Raw genomic sequence first — 27,292 nt, forward strand, 5'->3', positions numbered from 1 at the left:
TTGGTTTTTCTTTTTTTCGCTACGACATTCAGTTCGTTTTTTATCCGAAGTACGGACGCATAGTCGAGATAACGAGATTGTAAACAAAGAAAAATAAAATATTTATAATATTACCATTTAGATCAATAAAATTGAACTTTTTCTTCTGAAATTAAATATTTGAAGTAAAGAAACGTAACATCGATTATTTAATCAATTTTATTTATTTGATAAGATGCCCTTACTTTTTTTAATTTTTTTTTTTATCTTAAATGTAACACTTAAAGTTCTTTATTGTTTTTTTCTTACCTTTCATCTGTAATAATATTTTGTTTCCGTTCTTTTTACATAAACGTTCGAAGTACGGATAAATACGCCATTGATGTCTTGACAACCTAAAAATATACAAGAAAGTATGAATAAATTATATTAATGATGATTTAGAAGATTATATATATATAAATAAAGGACAGAAAAAAGGACAGAACAAACGAAAAAAAGAAATAACATTTTATTATTACTCACATCTGTAAATGTAGTCAATGACAATACGAAGAATTTGCCGACTGTCAATTCCATTTGTTTTGACGATCGCATCATACAAATGTGCATTAATTTAATCTCCTCTTGCGATATGTTGTACCATTTGCAGTGATAAAACGATTCACCAAATGATGTACTCTGTAAAATATGTTTTTAAACATTTATTAATCTGTAATAAAAATTATCAATTATGTGCGTCAGGTAAGGCGTAGTGAGTGGCACTGGAAACCATGACAGTTAAATCAGAATTATATAAAGAGAAAAAAAGGAGAAAAGAATTTGTTTCCAGATATGCCTCTGAAGTCATGAATTCCAGAGGTTCTCAAATGTGATGTCAAATTTTTTGTGACACAATACATATAATTCATAAATTACATGAATTTAGTATGTATAATGTAATATAAATCTGTGCAAATATATACATATATATACACATTGATTTTTAAATATAAAAAAATTGTTCTAAAAAAATAATATCAAAAGAATGTAATTAGAAAATAAGAATAAATAAATATAATAAATAATGTATCAAAAAATAATATAGGAAAATATTATATATGAAATTAAAATATAAAATATAATAGAGAAACATAAATAGCTATAAACAAATAGTAATAAATGTAAATGAATTTTAAAAAATAAATAATTAATGATTATGTGTATGTGCTTGTGTGTTTCTTTATTTGACAGTATGAAACGATATCATTGTATTAGTAGTATAAAATGACTTAATTGCGTGCAACTGAGATAATTTACGTACTTCATTAATAAGACACTCTCCGATATAGGAATAAAGTAATAACGTGCTCAAAACACGACATGCAATTATGACAAAAGCTAATAACTTTCTTTGCTCTCCTGCCGCTATACACTGGAAATAATAATAATTTAATCTAATATTTTCTAAAAAATATTTTCTAGAAATAAGCAATAACGAAATGTATATGTTAAATTTACAACGAGCGCGTCGTAACCAAGAAGACATAGATGAAGGGTACTTCCCATTAATTGTTGTAAAATTAGTAGGTTGAATTCACTTTCCAAAGAATCAGCTAACCTGAAATATTCTACATAGTATATGTATACATATATATATATATATATATATATATATATATATATATATATATATATATATTTATATATATATGCATATATTTAATTTATAAATTTCATTAATGTATTCTTTTAATTATTTTATTCATTATTATTGGTATTGTTATTATTATCATCATCTTCCGCCTCATTATCAATAATATTATTATTCTTGTTTTTGTTGTTTTCGTTATTATTTATTATTATTACCGTAATAGACGTATGTGTCTCAAAATTAGTTTTTTTATTCGACGTTTACGATTATCCGGATTCTCCAAAACGTGCTTTACTTTGCAGGAAAGTGCGGAGAAAACACCGCTGACGTGGAGTACCAAACTGATGAATAGACAATCAGTTCCAACGTAACCGAAGATTATTATTAGTATTATTAAAAATTGATATAGACAAAGAAAAACGTAGATTGTCAGATTTGTCGGTTCGATCAACGGTGGAGTTTTATATGGAAATATGCATCCGTAGGATGAATTTGGAACGACTGTAAGTAAGAAAACCATTATAAAAAAGAAGATTTTATTTTATTAGAAACTTTTTTTTTTTTCTTTCTTTATAAAACTATAACTATAGAAAGAATTTAATTTCTCAATTTTAACTAATAAGAAATAAAATCCGCAAAATCAATTGTAGATTTTTCTGGATATAATAATATTATAATTTTGTATAATATTATTTGTAATTGCTTTTAACAAGAAAAAAAATAATTTTAGTTATTTTTTCTTCTTCCATCTTATGAACATTATTCTTAACGAAAAATATAAGGATATTCAATATTTTTCCATAAAGAATACTTTTAAAATGTACAATATTATTAAATATTTTTTGAAATATTTGAAATAAAAATAATATATTTCAATATATATTAAAGTAAAGTATTTTAAATTTACAAAATTATAATAATATAATAAATTGAAATAAAAAATTATACAATTATATATTATTGAAATAAATTAGAATATTTAAAATATATTCACTAAAAATTAAAACAATAAAATTTGACTATCGTTGCAATAAAAATTATTCACGAATATAAAAAAGCAGATGATAAGTAAAAAGAAAAGGAATATAGTTGAAGAACATTTAGAAAAATTACGAATCGAAATGATAAAAAGTAAATAAATAAATAAGTAGGCGAATGTAAAAGAAAAAAAAAAATACGTAGCAAAATAAATAAATGAAAAAGAGAAAAACAAAAAATAATCCATTATTCAAATGATTTCGATTTAATTATAAAAAAATTTACCTATTTCAATGTTAGATGCTACAACGGACAGAAAATATACAGAAGTGGATGTGGTGCTTGTTGCTAAACTGAACTTAACGAGCTTTAGACTAAAAGTGTTATAATTTAAAAAAGCAATCTTTTCCTCATCGGTTTTATATTTTTCTGGAACAAGATCGACTTTGATCTCCTGTAAAAATTCAGCCAACGGATTGCTTTTCATTCTGCATATGCATATCTTCAATAGCGTCATAAAATTGTACAAGTTCGCTTCTAAGCAAGCAATAACATATTCCACATCCGATATGTTTTCAACAATCGAGATGGCTCCCATTATACAATATAGGGTCAAGTAAACAGCGAAAAAAATGAAAACCGGCTCGTTAACCCTTTCTGGCCAAACTCCCGCTATCTTTAAAGCACGTTTGTTCAAATCTAATACCTTCCTGGTACCGTGAAAGTCGAGCTCCTAAAACGAAGATTTTCTTATTTCTCTTATTCTTTCTCGTCTCCTTTATTTCTTTTTATTTATCTCTTGATTTCTAGTTTATCTTTCTTTTAATCAATTAATTAAGTTAATTAAATCGTTTAGCTTACTCGAGAGTTATTGATTAATTGAATTTTTATTGCATAATTTTTTTCGTTTCATTTTGTTTATTTTTAAATTAGCCAATTACTACGAAATCGAAATATTATTTTTGCATATCTTCCCATTCATAATGCATTTTTTATTTTCTTTCAATTATCTAATTAAGAAACTATTTTGCTTCCTTGAAGTATAATGATTATTTAAATTTTTCTTGCATATTTTTCATTTACTTCTTTTTTTTTTTTTTTCATTACTATTTCGTATAACAAAAAATAAATTATGAAAATTTTAATATATCCTTCAATATTAATTTTCAATATAAGATATTTATATCTTTTAATATAATTGAAAGAAATATAGAAAAAAAATGTCATTTATTACGATTCGCCTCATAAAAAATTGCCATAATTCATTAATTTGTTTTTCTTTACTATAACATATGAATAGTAAAAAATTGTAAATATATTTTTCAAAATACGGATGGAACAAAAACAACACATCATTTGTTGATTCACTTATCAAAAAACGATTCGTGATTTTTTATAATTTACTTAAAAAAGAAAATTATCTTTTAAAATCAATTTGACAAAAAGAAAAACACACACGCGTATATACGGCCACACTTTATACTTCTCCGTAACCTCACACGATCAAAAAAAGAGCAAGAAAACTGATAACCAGAAAAGAAAGGGGGAAAAAAAAAATAAATTTTAGAACACATATTCACCATTGCTAGGAAGGACGACATATAAAGGAAAGAAAACTATTTAAGTTCTAAACACCGATCGAGAAAACTTTCTTTAAATGAGTGCACCCTATGATTTATTTCTTTAACAATTATCTCTGTAATAGAGCTTCATCAATATTTCGTATTTGTTTTCTCTTTATAGATTTATGGTAGTCACATATAGACGTGAGCGGAGATGCATTCACTCCCATACACAAATTGATTGATTTTAAAAATATATTAATTGCATTTTAATGCACTTCGGACGAACATTTTCCACTCGAATCATTAAAACTTTTTACGATACGATAGAAAAGTTTTTTCTATAAATTATTCGCTGTTCTTCTTGTATATAATTTGATAAGAAGAAAAAAAAAGAATTATCCACGAAAATCACTAAACAACATGGCGAACAATTTTTATTCGTTTTTCACAATTTCCTCATTTTTCTCTTTTTTCTCTCTCAAAAAATCACTTGTTAACATTTCATCTAACATCTCCTTCAACACACTCGCATAACGTGACGAAGACATGAAAATATTAACAAAAGAAAATTTTTCTTAGAACAACGAATGTGTGATCACCCATTCTTTTGGATTCATCCCTGATGTGAATCACGTGAGTATGGTGAACTTAACCAATCCTTCCTTTTCGAATTCTTCGTTATTTTTCTTTTTTTATATTTTCGTTATTAAACGATTGTTATTGGGTGTACGAGACAACAACGTATCAATCGAATTCGAGTCGACTAATGTTCAAAGGTTAGAGAATAAATTCGAGAATGAAAACTCGTGTAGTTTTTGCAATGGTTGGGTGGAGGGGGATGTAAGTTATGGAGAGTGGGGGTAAAAGGCAGGAACGAATGAGAGTTTGAGAGTTTCGTGGATGGTGGGTGATGGTTTATAATAACCTCGGATATTTTTTTCTTTGTAATTTTCGAAACTTTCCGAAACTTCTTTTTGATTCTTCGTCGTTTCGTTTCGTTCTTCTTTGTTTTTCCTTTTTTTTTTTGTTTCCTTGCATTGCAATTATCTTACCTGCATTGAGTGTAACTTTGGTCTGTGTCTTTTTTTTTTTTTTTTAATAGACGGAACGTTCTTTTTCGAACATTTACAGAACGAAGAGACGTGTTTTAAACGTAAGAGTTTAATGATCGTTCGAAGAGGCATATGTATTATAGGGAATAGTATGCGCGAGCATTAGTATAGCGTGTGCAATGATATGGTAAAGCAGTGTAGTTCACGGTTCACGGTAAGAAAAATTTTGCGTTTAGTTTATACTGTTTTGTATTTTCATTTTCGTTTTGTTTTAAAATGTCGATCGGTATGGTAAATTTTTCGATCCATTTAGAGGATTCTGAATTTTTTTTTATAATCGTAATCGCCAATTTATGTTACGATATGTAGTGTGAACAGTTCAGACAATTTTAAGACATTTCTATATCTTCCTTTTTTTTTTTGGTGATAATGGTATATCGTTGAAAGTTTAAGAAAGAATTGCACAATTTTCAAATGTTGTTATATAATACTGGACAGTTCCAATTTATGCTACGGTAAGTATTGTTATTAATTTAAACCATTTTCCAATGTTTTTTTTTATTCTATTTTATTTTTTGAATAATGTTGTTTGTCGTTTTATGTTACGGGATAAGTTTTGCGATCAGTTTAGACATTTCTGAAACTTCTCTTTTCTTTTTTAATTTTTTCTCTTTTATAATAACTCTTAGACTATTAATAGACGTATATACTTTTCAAAATCTACGGATAGGGAGAGCGAGAGAGAGATAAAGTGGGAGAGAGAGAGAGAGAGAGAGAGAGAGAGAGAACAGAAATGTATCTCAGCCATTGTATCGTGAATCAGCTCATGTGAGCTGGAACCATTACTTATTAGACAAATGTTTGCGTATAGTAACACATTTACTAGGAATAGGATTAGTGACACATGTAAAATAGATATAATGAATACAGATTCTACACGGACACAGCTTTTAAGAAGGTATAATAATTAATAAATGATAATAAATGAATGTTCATTTTAAGTAGTTGAATTTTCTGAATGATCTACGAACAGAGAAATCGAACGTAACTTTTTCTCAATGGCCATACACCACCGATCGCGATGTATCTCTCGTGAAGTAGAAAAACGTTCACGATCTTGAATGGTTTGATCTGAAAATAATCAAATAAAAAAAAAAAGAACAACAAAAAATGGAAAATAAAAAAGAAGGTAACAGATTAAAAGGAATAGAGATATATGTTATCCTCTTGAGTCTTCAATACTTCTTGGATTTGTTAAATTTAAAAATAGGAAACAGAAAAGAAAATGAACTTCGAGCGATATCTCCATGCGTAATTTTAAAATTTACCTTGTTTATTTAATTTTTTTTTCTACAGATGAATTTCACGACGTTGTCATTCACTTCTTTATAATAATATTATTTAATAATAATTAATATAATTTAAATAATAAAAGTCTGTGTTCTTTTGATTTTTCATTCTTTCCCTACGACGTTCAGTTCGTTTTTTATCCCAAGCACGGACGCATATTACACGAGATTAAAATAAAATATTTTTAATACTATCATTTAGATCAATAACAGTGAGCTTTTTCTCCTTAAATTATAGATTTGAAATAATGAAACGTAACATCGATTATTTAATTAATTTTATTTTTTTGATAAGATACCCTTTCTTTTTTTCAGTTTTTTTTTTTTTTTTTTTTCAATTTGAATCTAATAATAAGAGTTCTCTATTGTTTCTTTTTACCTTTCCTCCTTAGTATTTTTTGTTATCATTCTATTTACATAAACGTTCGAAGTACGGATAAATAAGCCATTGATGTCTTGATAACCTAAAAACGTACGAGAACGTATGAATAAAGGATATTAATGATGATTAAAAAGATTATATAAATATATATATATATATATATATATATATATTTATGGTGAAAAAAGGACAGAACAAACGAAAAAAAGGAATAAAATTTAATTTTTACTCACATCTGTGAATGTAGTCAACGATAATACGAAGAATTTGCCGACTGTCAGTTCCATTTGTTTCGACGATCGCATCATACAAATGTGCATTAACTTAATCTCTTCTTGCGTTATGTTGTACCATTTGCAGTGATAAAATGATTCACCAAAGGATGTGCTCTGTAAAATATGTTTTTAAACATTTATTAATCTGTAATAAAAATTATCAATTATTCGCGTCAGGGAAAGGGTAGTGAATGGAATTGGGAACCATGACAGTTAAATCAGAATTATAAAAAGAGAAAAAAAGGAGAAAAAAATTTGTTTCCATGCTTTTGAAGTCATGAATTCCAGAAGTTCTCAAATGTGATGTCAAATTCTTGCGACACAATACATATAATTTATAAATTATATGAATTTAGTATGTATAATATAATATAAATCTGTGCGAATACATACATATATATACACATTGATTTTTAATATAAAAAAAATTGTTCTAAAAAAGTAATGACAAATAAATGTAATTAGAAAATAACAATAAATAAATATAATAAATAATGTATCAAAAAAATATATGAAAATATTATATATGAAATTAAAATATAAAAAATAATAGAGAAAAATAAATAGCTATAAACAAATAGAAATAAATGTAAATGAATTATAAAAAATATATAATTAATGTTTATGTGTATGTGTGTGTGCATTTCTTTATTTGAAAGTGTTTAAAACGATATCATTGTATTACTAGCATAAAATGACTTAATTGCATGCGAATGAGATAATTTACGTACTTCATTAATAAGACACTCTCCGATATAGCAATAAGCCAATAGCGTGGTTAAAACACGAAATGCAATTATAACAAAAGCGAGTAACTTGTGTTGCTCTCCTGCCGATATAGACTGGAAATAATAATAATTTAATCTAATATTTTCTAAAAAATATTTTCTAGAAATAAGCAATAACGAAATGTATATTAGAAATTTACAAGGAGCGAGTCGTAACCAAGAACACAAAGATGAAGTGTACTTCCTATTAATTGTTGTAAAATTAATAGGTTGAATTCACTTTCCAAAGAATCAGCTAACCTGAAACATTCTCCATAGTATATGTATACATATATAAATATATATATTATATATATATATATATATATATATAAATATTTATATATTTATATATATGCATATATTTATTTTGTAAATTTCATTAATATATTCTTTTAAATATTTTATTCATTATTATTGGTATCATTATTATTATTATCATTATTAACCACATTATTAATAATATTATTATTGTTGTTTTTTGTTGTTGTTGTTATTATTTATTATTATCACCGTAATAGACGTATGTGTCTCATAATTAATATTTTTATTCGACGTTTACGATTGTCCGGATTGCCCAAAACGTGCTTTACTTTGCAGGAAAGTGCAGAGAAAACACCGCTGACGTGGAGTACCAAACTGATGAATAGACAATCAGTTCCGACATAACCGAAGATTATAATTAGTATTATTATAAACTGATATAGACAAAGAAATACGAAAATTGTCAGATTTGTCGGTTCCACCAGCGGAGGAGATTTGAATGGAAGTAAGCATCCGTAAGATGAATTTGCAACGGCTGTAAGTAAGAAAACCATTATAAAGGAAAGATTTTATTTTATTAGAAACTTTTTTTTTTTCTTTCTTTGTTAAACTATAATTATAGAAATAATTTAATTTCTGAATTTTAACTAATAAGAAATGAAATCTGTAAAATTAATTTTAGATTTTTCTCAATATAATAATATTATCATTTCTTATAATATTATTTGTAATTGCTTTTAAAAAAAAAAAAAAAAAAAAAAAAAAAATAATTTTAGTTATAATTTCTCTTTCCATCTTATAAATATTATTCTTAACGAGAAATATAAGGATATTCAATTTTTTTCTATAAAAAATATTTTTAAATCGTACAATATTATTAAATATTTTTTCAAAAATTTGATATAAAAATAATATTAAAAATTTATTTTATACGATTAAAATTTCTAACGTTTATTTTTCGGACACCCGATATATAATTATACTAATTATCTTCTGTTAAAGATAATATATATTTGATGTAAGATATATAAAAAAAAAAAAGGAAAACAATTAGAAACAAGAAAAATAAACACAAAAATATATTTCAATATATATTAAAATAAAGTATTTTAAGTTTATAAAATTATAATAATATAATAAATTGAAATAAAAAATTATATAATTATATATAATCGAAATAAATTAGAATATTTAAAATATATTCACTAAAAATTAAAATAATAAACGTCGACAGTCATTACAATAAAGATTATTCACGAATATATAAAAGAAGATGATATATAAAAAGAAAAGGAAGAACATTTACAAAAATTACTGATTCAAATGATAAAAAATAAATAAATGAATTAGTAGTTGAGTGTAAAAAAAAAAAAACAAGAAATTATTATACGACGTAAAATAAATAAATGAAAAAGAGAAAAAGAAGAAAAATGCATTATTCAAATATGATTTCGATTTAATTATAAAAAAAATTTACCTATTTGAAAGTTAGCTGCTAAAACGGATAGAAAATAGACAGTAGTGGATGCGGTGCTTGATCCTAAACTGAACTTAACGAGCTTTAGACTAAAATTGTTATAACTTAAAAAAGCAATCTTTTCCTCATCGGTTTTGTATTGTTCTGGAGTAAAATCGATTTTGATCTCTTTTAACATTTCGGCCAACGGATTGCTTTTCAATCTGCATATGCATATCTTCAATAGCGTCATAACATTGTACATGTACGGTTCTAACCAAGCAATAACATATTCCACATCCGATATGTGATCAGTAATCGAGATGACTCCCAATATACAATATACGGTCAAGTAAACAAAGAAAAAAATGAAAACTGGCTCGTTAACACTTTCTGGCCAAATTCCCGCGCAATTTAACGCACGTTTGTTCAACTCTATTACCTTACTGGTATCATGAAAGTTAAACTCCTAAAACGAAGATTTTCTTATTTTTCTTATTCTGCTTTTTTTTTTTTTTCTAGTTCCTTTACTTCTCTTTTATTTCGTTTTAATTATGTTTTTGTTTCTTGTTCTTTTTTTTTTTTTTTTTTTTTTTTTAATCTATTAATTAAGTTCATTAAATCGTTTAGCTTACTCGAGAGTTATTGATTAATTGAATTTTTATTGCATTATTCTTTTTTGTTTCATTTTGGTCTTTTTATATTAGTCAATTACTACGAAATCGAAATTTTCTTTTTGCATATCTTTCCATCTATTATGCATTTTTTATTGTTTTTCAATTATCCAATTAAGTAACTATTTTGCCTCCTTGAAGTATAATGATTAATTAAATTTTGCTTGCGTATTTTTCATTTGCTTCCTTTCTTTTGTTTTCATTACTAATTCATATAATTAAAAAAAAAATAAAAAAATTTTAATGTATACTTCAGTACACATTTTCGATATAAGATTCTTATATATTTTAATATAAATGATAGAAATACAGAAAAAAAAATGTCATTTATTACGATTCGCCTCATAAAAAATTGCCATAATTCATTAATTTGTTTTTCTTTACTATAACATATGAATGGTAAAAAATTGTAAATATACTTTTCAAAATACGAATAGAAGAAAAAAACAACACGTCATTTGTTGATTCACTTAGGAAAAAACGACTCGTGATTTTTTATGATTTACAAAAAAAAAAAAAAATCATTTTTTAAAATCAATTCGATAAAAACAAAAACACACACGCGTATACACGGCCACACGTATTTTTCTGTAATTCTACTTGATCGAAAAAAGAACAAGAAAACTGTTAAGCAGAAAAGAAAGGGAGAAGAAAAAATAAATTTTAGAACATATATTCACCATTGCTAGCAAGGACGACACATAAAGTAAAGAAAACTATGTAAGTTCTAAACACCGATCGAGAAAACTTTCTTTAAATGAGTGCACCCTATGAATTATTTATTTAACAATTATCTTTGTTATAGAGCTTCATTAATATTTCCTAATTTTTTTCTCTTTATAGATTTATGATAGTCACATATAGACGTGAGCGGAGATACATTCACTCCCATACACAAACTGATTGATTTTATAAATCGATTAATTGCATTTTAATGCACTTCAGACGAACATTTACCACTCGAATCATTAAAACTTTTTACGATACGATAGGAAACTTTTTTCTATGAATTTTTCGCTATTCCCCTGATATATAATATGATAAGAAAAAAAAAAAAAAATATTATCCATGAAAATCACTAAACGTCGTGGTGAACGATTTTTATTCGTTTTTCACAATTTCCTCATTTTTCTCATTTTCCTCTCTCTCTCTCTCAAAAAATCACTTGTTAACATTTGATCTAACACCTCCCTCAATACACTCGCATAACGTAACGAAGACATGAAAATATTAACAAAAAAAAATTTTTGTTAGGACACCGAATGAATGATCACCCGTTCCTCTGGATACATCCCTGATGTGGATCACGGGAGTATCGTGTACTTAACCAATCCTTCCTTTTCGAAATCGTCGTAATTTTTCTTTTTTTTTATTCCATAGTTAATAAACGATTGTTATTGTATGTAGGAAACAATAACGTATCAATAGAATTCGAGTCGACTTATGTTCGAAGGTTAAAGAATAAATTCGAGAATGAAAGGTCGTATAACTTTTGCATTGGATGGGTAGAGGGGGATGTAAGTTGTAAAGAGTGGGGATAAAATGCAGGAACGAATAAGAGCTTCATGGGTGGTGGGTGATGGTTTATAATAACCTAGGATTTTTTTTCTCTTTTAATTTCGAAACTTTCCGAAACTTCTTTTTGATTCTTCTTTCGTTTCGTTTCGTTCTTCTTTTCTTTTCTATTTTTTTTTCCTTGCATTGCAATTATCTTACCTACATTGAGTCTAACTTCTCTCAGTGTCTTTTTTTTTTTCTCTTTTAATAGATGGAACGTCCTTTTCCGAACGTTTACAGAACGAAGAGACGTGCTTTAAACGTAAGAATTTAATGATCGTACGAAGAGGCATATGTATTATAGGGAAAACTATGTGCAAGTATTAGTATAGCGTATGGAATGATATGGTAAAGCAGTGTAGTTTACAGTTCACCCTAAGGAAAGTTTTGCGTTTAGTTTACACTATTTTATATTTCCATTTACGTTTTGTTTTAAAATGTAGATCGCTATAGTAAATTTTACGATCCATTTAGAGGATTCTGAATTTTTTTTTATAATCATGATCGCCAATTTATATTACGATATATAGCGTGAACAGTACAGTCGATTTAAAGACATTTCCATTTTTTCTTTTTTTGTATATAATAGTGTATCGTCGAAAGTTTAATTAATGATTAGAAAATTTTGAAATGTTTTTATATAATACTGGACAATACCAATTTATGCTACGGTAAGTATTGTTATTGATTTAAACGATTTCGCAATTTTTTTTTTATTCCATTTTATTTTTTTTAATAATGTTGTCCCCCGTGTTATGTTATGGGATAAATTCTGCGATCAGTTTAGACATTTCTGAAATTTCTCTTCTCTTTTTTCTCTTTTCTTCTTTATAGTAACTCTTAGACACTTAATGGACGTATGTATTCTTCAAGATCTACGGACAGGAAGAGCGAGAGAGAGAGGTTAAATGTGTCTCAGATATTATTTCGTGATGATTAGGATCAGTTACACAGATATAATGAATACAGGTTCTACATGGATACAGCTTGTAAGAAGATATAATAATTAATAAATAATAAACAATGAACGTTCACTTTAAGCAATTGAGTATTCTGAAAGATCTATGATCAGCGAAATCGAAGGGATCGGTAAGATACGTCGGAATGGAAGCGCATCATCTGAAATTGATAGAACTGAAATTAGCACTCAAATTTTAATATATCTAATAATTTTACAATATCAATGTAAACTCAATTAATCGGATAAGTTATTCATTTTACTTGTTTTATTTTGCAGTTCAGTTCTCTTTATATGAATGATACCTCTTTTCTCTTTTTTTCCATATATGTATATATATATGGAAGTAATGACGAAAATTTTATTTTTAAAAATTTTAGATTTGGGAATAGTTTACATCGTCGTTATGTTGAAGTTGTCGATGCGATTTTCGACAATGTGTTCTATATGTGATTGTAACGGTAATAAACCCGAACGTTCCTCGTTGTTTTCTATGTATCCTTCGTCATTAACGATTTCGTTCTTGATAGTGATGATCAATGTAACCAAAATGGGATGAAAACGAATAATTATTATCCTTAAGAATGACAAACTCGGCACTAATGTTTCCAAAAGATTCTGTACCATGAGATAAATGTCGTCTATTATATCGTACAAATTGATATACGCCACTGTGATTTGTATCAAGCAAGAAATGGCATATATTGCAAATTTAACGTAACTATTTCTCAATGGCCATACAACATTGATCGAGAAGTATTTCTCGTGAAGTAGAAAAACGTTCACGATCTCGAATGGTTTGATCTGAAAATAATCAAATAAAAAAAAAGAACAATAAAAAATGGAAAATAAAAAAGAAGGTAACGGATTAAAAGGAATAGCGATATATGTTATCCTCTTGAGTCTTCAATACTTCTTCGACTTGTTACATTAAAAAAAAAGGAAACAGAAAAGAAAATAGTCTTCAACCGATATCTCCATACATAATGTTAAAACTTATCTTATTTTATTTAATTTTTTTTCTCTAGAAGCATTTCACAACGTTGTCATCCACATTTTTATAATAATATAATTTAATAATAATTAATATAATTTCAATAATAAAATTATTTTTGTATTTCCTTTCTTCTCATTTTTTCTCTTTTCGTTATCTGTGCTCTTTCTATTATTCTATTTTTCGCAACGACGCTCAGTTCGTTTTTTATCGCAAGCTCGGACGCACAGTCGAAATAACGAGATTGTAAATAAGGTAAAATAAAATATTTTTAATACTATGATTTCGATCAATAACAATGTGTTATTTCTTCTAAAATTAAATGTTTGAAATAAAGGAACGTAACATCGTTTATTTAATCAATTTTATTTCTTTGATAAGATACCCTATCTATTTTTCATTTTCCTTTTTTTCAATTTGAATTTAACACTTTAAGTTCTCTATTGTTTTTTTTTTAACCTTTCCTCTTTAGTATTCTTTTGTTAACTTTCTTTCTACATAAACGATCGAAGTACGGATAAATACGCCATTGATGCCTTCACAACCTAAAAACGTATGAGGAGGTATGAATAAAGGATATTAATGATGATTCAGAAGATTACATAAATATATATATACATGTATTTATGTTGGAAGAAGGACAGAAGAAAATGAAAAAAAGAAAAAAAAATTAATTTTTACTCACATCTGTGAATGTCGTCAACGACAAGACGAAAAATTTGCCTACGGTCAGGTGCGTTTGTTTTGCCGATCGCATCATACAAAAGTGCATTAATTTAATCTCCTCCTGCGATATGTTGTACCATTTGCAGTGATAAAACGATTCACCAAAGGATGTACTCTGTAAAATATGTTTTTAAACATTTATTAATCTGTAATAAAAATAATCAATTATTTGCGTCAGGGAATGGGTGGGGGCTGGAACTGAAAATCATGACAGTTCAACCAGAATTATAAAAAGAGAAAAAAAGGAGAAAAAAATTATTTTCCATGCTTTTGAAGTCATGAATTACAGAAGTTCTCAAATGTGATGTCAAATTTTTGCGACACAATACATATAATTTATAAATTATATGAATTTAGTATGTATAATATAATATAAATCTGTGCAAATATATACATATATATACACATTGATTTTTAATATAAAAAAAATTGTTCTAAAAAAGTAATAACAAATAAATGTAATTAGAAAATAACAATAAATAAATATAATAAATAATGTATCAAAAAAATATATGAAAATATTATATATGAAATTGAAATATAAAAAATAATAGAGAAAAATAAATAGCTATAAACAAATAGAAATAAATGTAAATGAATTATAAAAAATAAGTAATTAATGATTATGTGTATGTGCGTGTGTGTTTCTTTATTTGACAGTATGAAACGATATCATTGTATTAGTAGTATAAAATGACTTAATTGCGTGCAACTGAGATAATTTACGTACTTCATTAATAAGACACTCTCCGATATAGCAATAAGCTAATAGCGTGCTTAAAACACGACATGAAATTATGACAAAAGCGATTAACTTTCTTTGATCTCCTGTCGACAAACACTGGAAATAATAATAATTAAATCTAATATTTTCTAAAAAATATTTTCTAGAAATAAGCAATAACGAAATGTATATGTTAAATTTACAACGAGCACGTCGTAACCAAGAAAACAAAGATGAAGGGTACTTCCCATTAATTGTTGTAAAATTAGTAGGTTGAATTCACTTTCCAAAGAATCAGCTAACCTGAAATATTCTACATAGTATATGTATACATATATATATGTATATATATATATATATATATATATATATATATATATTTACATATTTATATATATGCATATATTTATTTTGTAAATTTCATTAATATATTCTTTTAATTATTTTATTCATTATTATTGGTATTATTATTATTATCATCATCATCCGCCTCATTATCAATAATATTATTATTATTGTTTTTGTTGTTGTTGCTATTATTTATTATTATTACCTTAATAGACGTATGTGTCTCAAAATTAACTTTTTTATTCTCCGTTTACGATTCTTCGGATTGTTCAAAACGTGTTTTACTTTGCAGGAAAGTGCAGAGATAACACCGCTGACGTGGAGTACCAAACTGATTATTAGACAATCAGTTCCGACGTAACCGAAGATTATAATTAGTATTATTAAAAATTGATATACACAAAGAAAAGCGTAGATTGTCAGATTTGTCGGTTCGATTAGCGGAGGAGTTTTGTATGGCAATACGCATCCGTAAGATGAATTTGGAAAGACTGTAAGTAAGAAAACCATTATAGAAGAAAGATATTATTTTATTAGAAACTTTTTTTTTTTTTCTTTATTAAACTATAACCACAGAAAAAATTTAATTACTCAATTTTTATTGAAAAGTAATGAAATCTGTAAAATCAATTGTAGATTTTTCTCGATATAATAATATTATAATTTCTTATAATATTATTTGTAATTGTTTTTAACAAAAAAAAAATAATTTTAGTTATAATTTCTTTTTCTAACTTATGAACATTATTCTTAACGAAAAATATAAGGATATTCAATATTGTTCTATAAAAAATATTTTCAAAACGTACAATAATATTAATTTCTTCTTTTAATATTTGAAATAAAAATAATATTAAAAATTTATTTTATGTTATGTATATGTTAAAATTTCTAACGATTTTATTTCGGACACACGATATATAATTATACTAACTATCTTATGTTAAAGATAGCATATATTTAATATAAAAGATATAGAAAAAATGGAAAACTATTAGAAACAAGAAAAATCAACATAAAAATATATATCAATATATATTAAAATAAAGTATTTTAAATTTAGAAAATTATAATAATATAATAAATTGAAATAAAAAATTATACAATTATATATAATCGAAATAAATTAAAATATTTAGAATATATTCACTAAAAATTAAAATAATAAAATTTGACAGTCGTTACAATAAAAATTATTCACGAATATAAGATAGAAGATGATAAATAAAAAGAAAAGGACAGTAGCTGAAGAACAAAAATTACTGATCCAAATGATAAAAAATAAATAAATTAATAAGTAATCGAATGTAAAAGAAAAGAAAATACGTCGCAAAGTAAATAAATGAAAAAGAGGAAATCAAAAAAAAAATCAATTATTCAAATGATTTCGATTTAATTATAAAAACATTTACCCATTTCAATGTTGGATGATATAACCGACAGGAAATACACAGAAGTGGATGTGGTGCTTGTTGCTAAACTGAACTTAACGAGCTTTAGACTAAAACTGTTATAATTTAAAAAAGCAATCTTTTCCTCATCGGTTTTATATTTTTCTGGAACAAGATCGACTTTGATCTCCTGTAAAAATTCGGCCAACGGATTGCTTTTTATTCTGCATATGCATATCTTCAATAGCGTCATAAAATTATATAAGATCACTTCTAAGCAAGCAATAACATATTCCACATCCGACATGTTTTCAATAATTGAGATGATTCCCATAACACAATATAGGGTCAAGTAAACAGCGAAAAACATGAAAACCGGCTCGTTAACCCTTTCTGGCCAAACGCCCGCGATCTTTAAAGCACGTTTGTTCAAATCTAATACCTTCCTGGTACCGTGAAAGCTGGTATCAAGTTCCTAAAACGAAGATTTTCTTATTTCTCTTATTCTTTCTCGTTTCCTTTTTCTTTTTCTTTACATCCTTTATTTTTTTTTATTTATTTCTTGGTTCCTAGTTTTTCTTTCTATTAATCAAGTAATTAAGTTAATTAAATCGTTTAGCTTACTCGAGAGTTATTGATTAATTGAATTTTTATTGTATCATTTTAGTCTTTTTAAATTAATCAATTACTCCGAAACCGAAATTTTATTTTTGCATATCTTTCCATCTTATTATGCATTTTTTATTTTTTTCTGTCGTCTAATTAAATATTTTGCTTCTGTGAGGTCTAATGATTAATTGAATTTTTCTTGGATATTTTTCATTAATTTCTGTTTTTTTTTTTCATTACTATTTCGTATAACAAAAAAAAAAAAAAGTAAAAAAATTTTAATCTATCCTTCAATATAAATTTCCAATATAAGATATTTATATCTTTTAATATAAATAAAAGAAATACAGAAAAAAATGTCATTTATTACGATTCGTCATATAAAAAATTTTTATGATTCTTTAATTTGTTTTTCTTTACTGTAACATATGAATAGTAAAAAATTGTAAATATATTTTTCAAAATACGGATGGAAGAAAAGAACAACACGTCATTTGTTGATTCACTAAGCAAAAAACGATCCGTGATTTTTTATAATTTACTTAAAAAAGAAAATTATTTTTTAAAACCAATTTGACAAAAACGAAAACACACACGCGTATATACGGCCACACGTAGTTTTGTGTAATCTTACTTGATCGAGAAAAGAACAAGAAAACTGATAAGTAGAAAAGAAATGATAAAAAAAAAAAATAAATTTTAAAACACATATTCACCATTGCTAGCGAGGACCACATATAAAGGAAAGAAAACTATGTAACTTCTAAACAACGATCGAGAAAACTTTCTTTAAATGAGTGCACCCTATGATTTATTTATTTAACAATTATCTCTGTAATAGAGCTTCATCAAAATTTCCTAATTTTTTTCCCTTCATAGATTTATGGTAGTCACACATAGACGTGAGTGGAGATATATTCACTACCATACACAAACTGATTGATTTTAAAAATCGATTAATTGCATTTTAATGCACTTCAGGCGAACATTTTCCACTCGGATCATTAAAACTTTTTACGGTACGATAGAAAAGTTTTTTCTATAAATTATTCGCTGTTCTTCTTGTATATAATTTGATAAGAAGAAAAAGAAATTATCCACGAAGATCACTAATTATCGTGGCGAAAAATTTGTATTCTTTTCACAATTTCCACATTCTTTTCTTTTATCTCTCTCAAAAAATCACTTGTTAACATTTGATCTAACACCTCCCTTAACACACTCGCACAACGTGACGAAGATATAAAAATATTAACAAAAAGAAATTTTTGTTAGGACACCGAATGAGTGATCACCGGTTCCACTGGATACATCCCTGATGTGGATCACGAGAGTATCGTATACTTAACCAATCCTTCCTTTTCGAATTCGTCGTAATTTTTCTTTTTTTTATTCTTTCGTTAATGAACGATTGTTATTGGATGTGCGTGATAACAACGTATCAATCGAATTCGAGTCGACTAATATTCGAAGGTTAGAGAATAAATTCGAGAATGAAAGGTCGTATAGCTTTTGCATTGATTGAGTGGAGGGGGATGTAAGTTATGGAGTGTGGGGGTAAAAGGCAGGAACGAATGAGAGTTTAAGAGTTTCGTGGGTGGAGGGTGATGATTTATAATAACCTAGGATATTTTTTTCTTTTTAATATTCGAAACTTTCCGAAACTTTTTTTTTGATTGTTCGTCGTTTCGTTTCGTTCTTCTTTTCTCTTCCATTTTTTTTTTGTTTCCTTGCATTGCAATTATCTTACCTACATTGAGTCTAACTTCTCTCAGTGTCTTTTTTTTTTCTTTTTTAATAGATGGAACGTCCTTTTCCGAACGTTTACAGAACGAAGAGACGTGTTTTAAACGTAAGAATTTAATGATCGTACGAAGAGGCATATGCATTATAGGGAAAAGTATGTGCAAGCATTAGTATAGCGTGTGCAATGATATGGTAAAGCAGTATAGTTTACGGGGTCACGGTAAGAAAAATTTTGCGTTTAGTTTATACTATTTTGTATTTTCATTTCCGTTTTGTTTTACAATGTAGATCGCTATTGTAAATTTTAGGATCCATTTAGAGGATTCTGAATTTGTTTTTATAATCGTGATCGCCAGTTTATGTTACGACAAGTTGTGTGAACAGTCCAGACAATTTTAAGACATTTCCATTTTTTTTGTTTTTTTTTGTTGATAATAGTGTTTCATCGAACGTATAATGAAAAATTAGACAATTTTGAAATGTTTTTATATAATATTGGACATTACCAATTTATGCTACGATATGTATTGTCATTAATTTAAACAATTACGAAATTTTCTTTTTTATTCTATTTTATTTTTTTAATAATGTTGGTCCCTGTCTTATTTTACGAGATAAGTCCTGCGATCAGTTTAGACATCTCTGAAATTTCTCTTCTTGTTTTTTTTTATAGTAACTCTTAGACTCCTAAAGGACGTATGTACGCTTCAAAATCTACGGACAGAGAGAGCGAGGGAGAGAGAAAGAGAGTGAGAGAGAGAGAGAGAGAGAGAGAGAGAGACAGAGAGGATAAATGTTTCTTAGCCATTATTTCGTGAATCAGCTCATGTGAGCTGGAACCATTACTTATTAGACAAATGTTTGCGTATAGTGACACATTTACTAGGACTAGGATTAGTACCAAATTTAAAACGGGTATAATGAATACAGATACTATCATGGACACAGCTTTTACGAAGGTATAATAATTAATAAATAATAAACAATGAATGTTCACTTTAAACAGTTGAGTTTTCTGAATGATTTACGAACAGAGAAATCGAACGTAACTTTTTCTCAATGGCCATACATCTCCTATCGCGAAGTGTCTCTAGTGAAGTAAAAAAACGTCGACGATCTCGAATGGTTTGATCTGAAAATAATTAAACAAAAAAAAAAAAGAAAAATACAACAAAAAATGTAAATTAAAAAAGAAGGCAACAAATTAGAAAGAATTAGGAGATGTATGTTATCCTATTGAGTCTTCATTACTTCTTCGATTTTTTACATAAAAAAAAAAAAGAATCAGAAAAGAAATAATCATCGATTGATATCTCCATACATAATGTTAAACTTTATTTTATTTTATTTTATTTTATTTCTTTTTTCCTCCAGAATGACACTTTCATTCACATTTTTATAATAATACAATTTAATAATAATTAATATAAATTAAATAATGAAATAATTTTTATATTCCTTTCCATCTCATTCTTTTTCTTTCTCTTATCTTTGTTCTTTCGATTTCTCTTTTTTTCGCTACAACCTTCAGTTTGTTTTTTTTATCGCAATCACGGACGCACAGTACACGAGATTACGATATTGTAAAGAAGTTAAAATAACATATTTTTAATACTACCATTTAGATAAATAACAGTCAGTTTCTTCTTCTGAAATTAAATAATAGAAATAAAGAAACGTAACATCGATTATTTAATCAATTTTATTTTTTTGATAAGATACCCTCTCTTTTTTTCATTTTTTTTCTTTTTTTTTTTTTTTTTAATTTAAATCTAATACTTAAAGTTCTTTATTGTTTTTTTTTTTTTTTACCTTTCCTCTGTAGTATTTTTTTGTTTTCGTTCTTTTTACATAAACGTTCGAAGTACAGATAAATACGCCATTGATGTCTTGATAACCTAAAAACGTACGAGAACGTATGAATAAATGATATTAATGATGATTCAGAAGATTATATAAATATATATACGTATATTTATGTTGAAAAAAGGAAAGGAAAAAATGAAAAAAAGAGAAAAAATTTAATTTTTACTCACATCTGTGAATGTAGTCAACGACAACGCGAAGAATTTGCCGACGGTCAGTTGCATTTGTTTTGACGATCGCATCATACAAATGTGCATTAATTTAATCTCCTCTTGTGATATGTTGTACCATTTGCAGTGATAAATTGATTCACCAAAGGATGTACTCTATAAAATACGTTTTTAAACATTTATTAATCTGTAATAAAAATTATCAATTATTTGCGTCAGGGAAGGGGTGGGGGCTGGAACTGGAAACCATGACAGTTCAATCAGAATTATAATAAGAGAAAAAAAGGAGAAAAAAATTATTTTCCATGCTTTTGAAGTCATGAATTCCAGAAGTTCTCAAATGTGATGTCAAATTTTTGCGACACAATACATATAATTTATAAATTATATGAATTTAATATGTATAATATAATATAAATCTGTGCGAATACATACATATATATACGCATTGATTTTTAATATAAAAAAAATTGTTCTAAAAAAGTAATAACAAATAAATGTAATTAGAAAATAATAATAAATAAATATAATAAATAATGTATCAAAAAAAGATATATGAAAATATTATATATGAAATTAAAATATAAAAAATAATAGAGAAAAATAAATAGCTATAAACAAATAGAAATAAATGTAAATGAATTATAAAAAATATATAATTAATGTTTAGGTGTATGTGTGTGTGCATTTCTTTATTTGAAAGTTTGTGGAACGATATCATTCTACTAGTAGCATAAAATGACTAAATTGCGTGCAACTGAGATAATTTACGTACTTCATTAATAAGACACTCTCCGATATAGCAATAAGCCAATAGCGTGCTTAAAACACAACCTGCGGTTATGCCAAAAGCAATTAACTTTGCTTCCTGGCCTGCTGATGTACTCTGAAAATAATAATAACAATTTAATCAAATTTTGTTTAAGAAACATTTTTTAGAAAAAAAAAGAATCACAAAAAGAACTTAACATAATTTGTATTTTATACTTACAACGAGACCATCGTAACCGAGAAGACAAAGATGAATTGTACTTCCCAATAATTGTTGTAAAATCAGTATGTTGAAATCACTTTCCAAAGATTCAGCTAATCTAAAACATTCTACATATGTAGTATATGTATATATATATATACATATGTATACAAATATATTGTATATATCCATATATAATATATTTTTTATATATACGTAGATGAATATTGTATATTTACATACATAAATATATATACATATATATATATATATATATATATGTATATATATATAAAAGTTCTCTTATTTTTATTATATTCGTTATCATGTAAAATTATAATACAATATATTTAATATATTTATTTAATAAATTTAAAATTATTATTATTATTACTGATATTATTATTGTAATTATTATAATATACATATTATAATAATATATAATTATTATATTATATAGTAATTAATATTATATTATATTATAATATATAAATATACATATTGTATAGTAATTAATATTATATTATATTATAATATATAAATATACATATTATAATAAAATATAATAGTAATAATAATAATAATTACTGTTATTGTTATTTTCTTCTATTCCTTCTATTTAATGTATTATTCACTGTATTCATTATATATATACATACACAGAGATATATATATATATATATATATGCATATATATATATATATAAACATAAATATAAAATATTATTTGATGATATTCTCGTATACATAGTCATGTTAATATAATAATACATATATGTCATTAATATATATTATCATTACCATCGTTATCATCTTCATTATTATTATTATTAATATTATTATTGTTATTATTATTATTATTATTATTGTTGTTGTTATTTTTGCCATTATTATTATTATCATTACCGTACTAGACGCATATGTTTCAAAATTAATTTCTTTATTCGACGTCTGCGATTCTCCGGTTTGTCCAAAACGTGTTTTACTTTGCAGGAAAGTGCAGAGAAAACACCGCTGACGTGGAGTACCAAACTGATTAATAGACAATCTGTTCCGACGTAACCGAAGATTATAATTAGTACTATTAAAAATTGATATAGACAAAGAAAAACGTAGATTATCAGATTTGTCGGTTCGATCAGCGGACGACTTTTGTATGGCAATACGTAACCGTAAGATGAATTTGCAACGACTGTAAGTAACAAAACAATTATAAAGGAAAGATTTCATTTTATTAGAAACATTTTTTTTTTTTTTTTTCATATTAAACGATAACTATAGAAAAAATTTAATTTCTCAATTTTAACTAATAAGAAACGAAATCTGTAAATTCAATTTTAGATTTTTCTCGATACAATAATATTATAATTTCTTATAATATTATTTGTAATTGTTTTTAGCAAAAAAAAAAAAAAATAATTTTAGTTATAATTTCTTTTTTCATCTTATGAATATTATTCTTAACGAAAAATATAAGGATATTCAATATTTTTCTATAAAAATTATATTTAAATCGTACAATATTATTAAATATTTTTTCAAATATTTGAAATAAAAATAATATTAAAAATTTATTTTAAGTGATTAAAATTTCTAAGGTTTCTATTTCGGACACCCGATATATAATTATACCAACTATCTTATGTTAAAGATAACATATATTTAATGTAAAAGATATAAAAAAAAAGGAAAATTATTAGAAACAAGATAAATCAACATATATATATTTCAATATATATTAAAATAAAGTATTTTAAATTTACGAAATTATAATACTATAATAATTTGAAATAAAAAATTATACAATTATATATAATTGAAATAAATTAGAATATTTAAAATATATTCACTAAAAATTAAAACAATAAACGTCGACAGTCGTTACAATAAAAATTATTCAGGAATATAAAAAAGAAGATGGTAAATAAAAAGAAAAGGAAAATAATTGAAGAACATTTAGAAAAATTACTGATCGAAATGATAAAAATAAATAAATAAATAGATAGTCAAATGTAAAAGAGAAAAATTATTATACGACGTATAATAAATAAATGAAAAAGAGAAAAATAAAAAAAATCCATTAGTCAAATATTATTTCAATTTAATTATAAAAAAATTTACCCATTTCAATGTTGGTAGCTAAAACGGACAGATAATAAAGCGTAGCGGCTGTGACGCATGATACTATAGTGATCTTAACGAACTTTAGACTAAAATTGTTATAATTTAAAAAAGCAATCTTTTCCTCGTCGGTTTTGTATCTTCCTGGAATAAGATCGACTTTGATCTCCTTTAAAAATTCGGCCAGAGAATTGCTTTTCATTCTGCATATGCATATCTTCAATAGAGTCATAAAATTGAACATGTTCTCTTCTATGCAACCGATAATATATTCCATGTCCGACATGTTATCGGTAATCGAGACGACTCCCATTGTACAATGTACGGCCAAGTAAACGGAGAAAAAAATGAAAACCGGCTCGTGAATCCTTTCTGGCCAAATTCCCGCGCAATTTAACGTACGTTTGTTCAAATCTATCACTTTGCTGGTACCGCGAAAGTCAAGCTCCTAAAATGAAGATTTTCTTATTTCTTATATTCTTTTTCTTTTTCTTTTTCTTTTTCTTTTTCTTTACATCCTTTATTTCTTTTTATTTATTTTTTTGTTTCAAGTTTTGCTTTCTTTTAATCAATTATTTAAGTTAATTAAATCGTTTAACTTTCTCAAGAGTAATTGATAAATTGAATTTTTATTGCACTATATTTTTTGTTTCGTTTTGGTCCTTTTAAATTAGTCGATTACTACGAAACCAAAATATTATTTTTGCATATGTTTCCATTTATTTTGTATTTTGTATTATTTTCAATTATCTTATTAACTAACTATTTTGCTTCCTTGAAGTATTAATTATTAATTAAATTTTTTCTACATATTTTTCATTACTATCTCGTATAACAAAAAAAAAAAAATTAAGAAAATTTTAATCTATCCTTCAATATAAATTTTCAATTTAAGATATTTATATCTTTTATTATTTTTTAATATATTTTAATATATTTTAATATATTTTAATAATACTTATATCTTAAATGAAAGAAATACAGAAAAAACTGTTATTCATTACGATTCGGCTTATAAAAAATTTTCATACTTCATTAATTTATTTTTCTTTAGTATAACATATGAATAGTAATGAATTGTAAATATATTTTTCAAAATACGGATGGAAGAAAAAAACAACACGTCATTCGTTGATTCACTTAACAAAAGACGACTAGAGATTTTTTTATAATTGACTTAAAAAAGAAAATTATTTTTTAAAATCAATTTGACAAAGACAAAAATGCACATGTGTATATACGGCCACACATAGCCTTCTGTAATCTTATTTAATCGAAAAAAGAACAAGAAAACTGATAAGCAGAAAAGAAACGATAAAAAAAAAAAATAAATTTTAGAACACATATTCACCATTACTAGCGAGGACCATATATAAAGGAAAGAAAACTATGTAACTTCTAAACACCGATCGAGAAAACTTTCTTTAAATGAGTGCACCCTATGATTTATTTATTTAACAATTATCTCTGTAATAGAGCTTCATCAATATTTCCTAATTTTTTTCTTTTTATAGCTTTATGGTAGTCACATATACACGTGAATGCAGATACATTCACTCCCATACACAAACTGATTGACTTTAAAAATCCAAAAATTGCATTTTAATGCACTTCGAACGAATATTTTCCACTCGTATCATTAAAACTTTTTACGTTACGATAGAAAAGTTTCTTCTATGAATTATTCCCTGTTCTTCTTGCATATAATTTGATAAGAAGAAAAAAAAATTCTCCACGAAAATCACTAAACGTCGTGGTGAACGACTTTTATTAGTTTTCCACAATTTCCTCGTTCTTTTCTTTTTTTCTCTCTCAAAAAATCACTTGTTAACATTTGATCTAACACCTCCCTCGACACACTCGCATAACGTAACAAAGATATGAAAATATTAACAAAAAAAATTTTTTGTTAGAACAACGAATGAGTGATCACCCGTTCCTCTGGATACATCCCTGATGTGGATCACGTGAGTATCGTGAACTTAAACAATCCTTTCTTTTCGAATTCGTCGTAATTTTTCTTTTTTTTATTCCTTCGTTAATGAACGATTGTTATTGGATGTACGAGACAACAACGTATCAATCGAATTCGAGTCGACTAATGTTCGAAGGTTAGAGAATAAATTCGAGAATGAAAAGTCTTGTAGCTTTTGCATGGGTGGAGGGGGATGTAAGTTCTTGAGAGTGGGGGTAAAAGGCAGGAACGAATGAGAGTTTGAGGGTTTCGTGGGTGGAGGGTGATGATTTATAACAACCTCTGATATTTTTTTCTTTTCAATTTTCTAAACTTTCCGAAAGTTTTTTTTGATTGTTCGTCGTTTCGTTTCGTTCTTCATTTCTTTTCCTTTTTTTTTTGTTTCCTTGCATTGCAATTATCTTACCTACATTGTGTCTAACTTCGGCCTGTGTCGTTTTTTTTCTTTTTTAATAGATGGAACGTCCTTTTTCGAACGTTTACAGAATGAAGAGACATGTTTTAAACGTAAGAATTTAATGATCGTTCGAAGAGACATATGCATTATAGGGAAAAGTATGTGCGAGTATTAGTATAGCGTGTGCAATGATATGGTAAAGCAATGTAGTTTACGGTTCACGATAAGGAAAGTTTTGCGTTTAGTTTAGACTGTTTTGTATTTCTATTTCCATTTTGTTTTGAAATGTAGATCACTAAGGTAAATTTTACGACCCATTTAGAGGATTCTGAATTTTTTTTTTATAATCGTTATCGCCAGTTT

At 25.9% G+C, this 27,292-nt stretch overlaps 1 protein-coding gene across 5 annotated transcripts; it reads right to left on the bottom strand.

The window, feature by feature from the left end:
- Nucleotides 1-26,600, bottom strand: LOC124957376 (odorant receptor 10a-like). Of its 5 annotated transcripts, none has more exons than XM_047514369.1 (8): nt 26,491-26,600; nt 24,558-25,005; nt 23,343-23,628; nt 22,455-22,554; nt 22,239-22,349; nt 21,464-21,619; nt 289-374; nt 1-145 (listed from the first exon to the last, which is right to left on the bottom strand). In XM_047514369.1, exons 1-7 carry the CDS (start codon nt 26,506-26,508, stop codon nt 324-326), a joined length of 1,170 nt encoding a protein of 389 aa, XP_047370325.1. In that variant the 5' UTR covers nt 26,509-26,600; the 3' UTR covers nt 1-145; nt 289-323. The 5 variants fall into 5 exon arrangements, with proteins under 5 accessions (XP_047370325.1, XP_047370328.1, XP_047370327.1 ...); XM_047514371.1 differs by lacking the exons at nt 1-145; nt 289-374 and adding exons at nt 20,892-21,076; nt 21,240-21,325 and having other exon boundaries at nt 23,343-23,484; XM_047514368.1 differs by lacking the exons at nt 1-145; nt 289-374 and adding exons at nt 20,892-21,076; nt 21,240-21,325.
- Nucleotides 26,601-27,292: the final 692 nt, after the last annotated feature.

This window comes from Vespa velutina, chromosome 25, assembly GCF_912470025.1.
Source record: "Vespa velutina chromosome 25, iVesVel2.1, whole genome shotgun sequence".
In the NCBI taxonomy this organism is placed as follows: Eukaryota; Metazoa; Arthropoda; class Insecta; order Hymenoptera; family Vespidae; genus Vespa; species Vespa velutina.

Excerpts from the sequence above, each read along its gene's own strand:
- LOC124957376 (XM_047514369.1), bottom strand. Across the intron at positions 23,629-24,557 it reads AGCTACCAACATTGAAATGG|TCGTTGCAAATTCATCTTAC; the intron begins GTAAATTTTTTT and ends TGTTACTTACAG. Across the intron at positions 21,620-22,238 it reads GAGAGTGTCTTATTAATGAA|AGTACATCCTTTGGTGAATC; the intron begins GTACGTAAATTA and ends CGTATTTTATAG.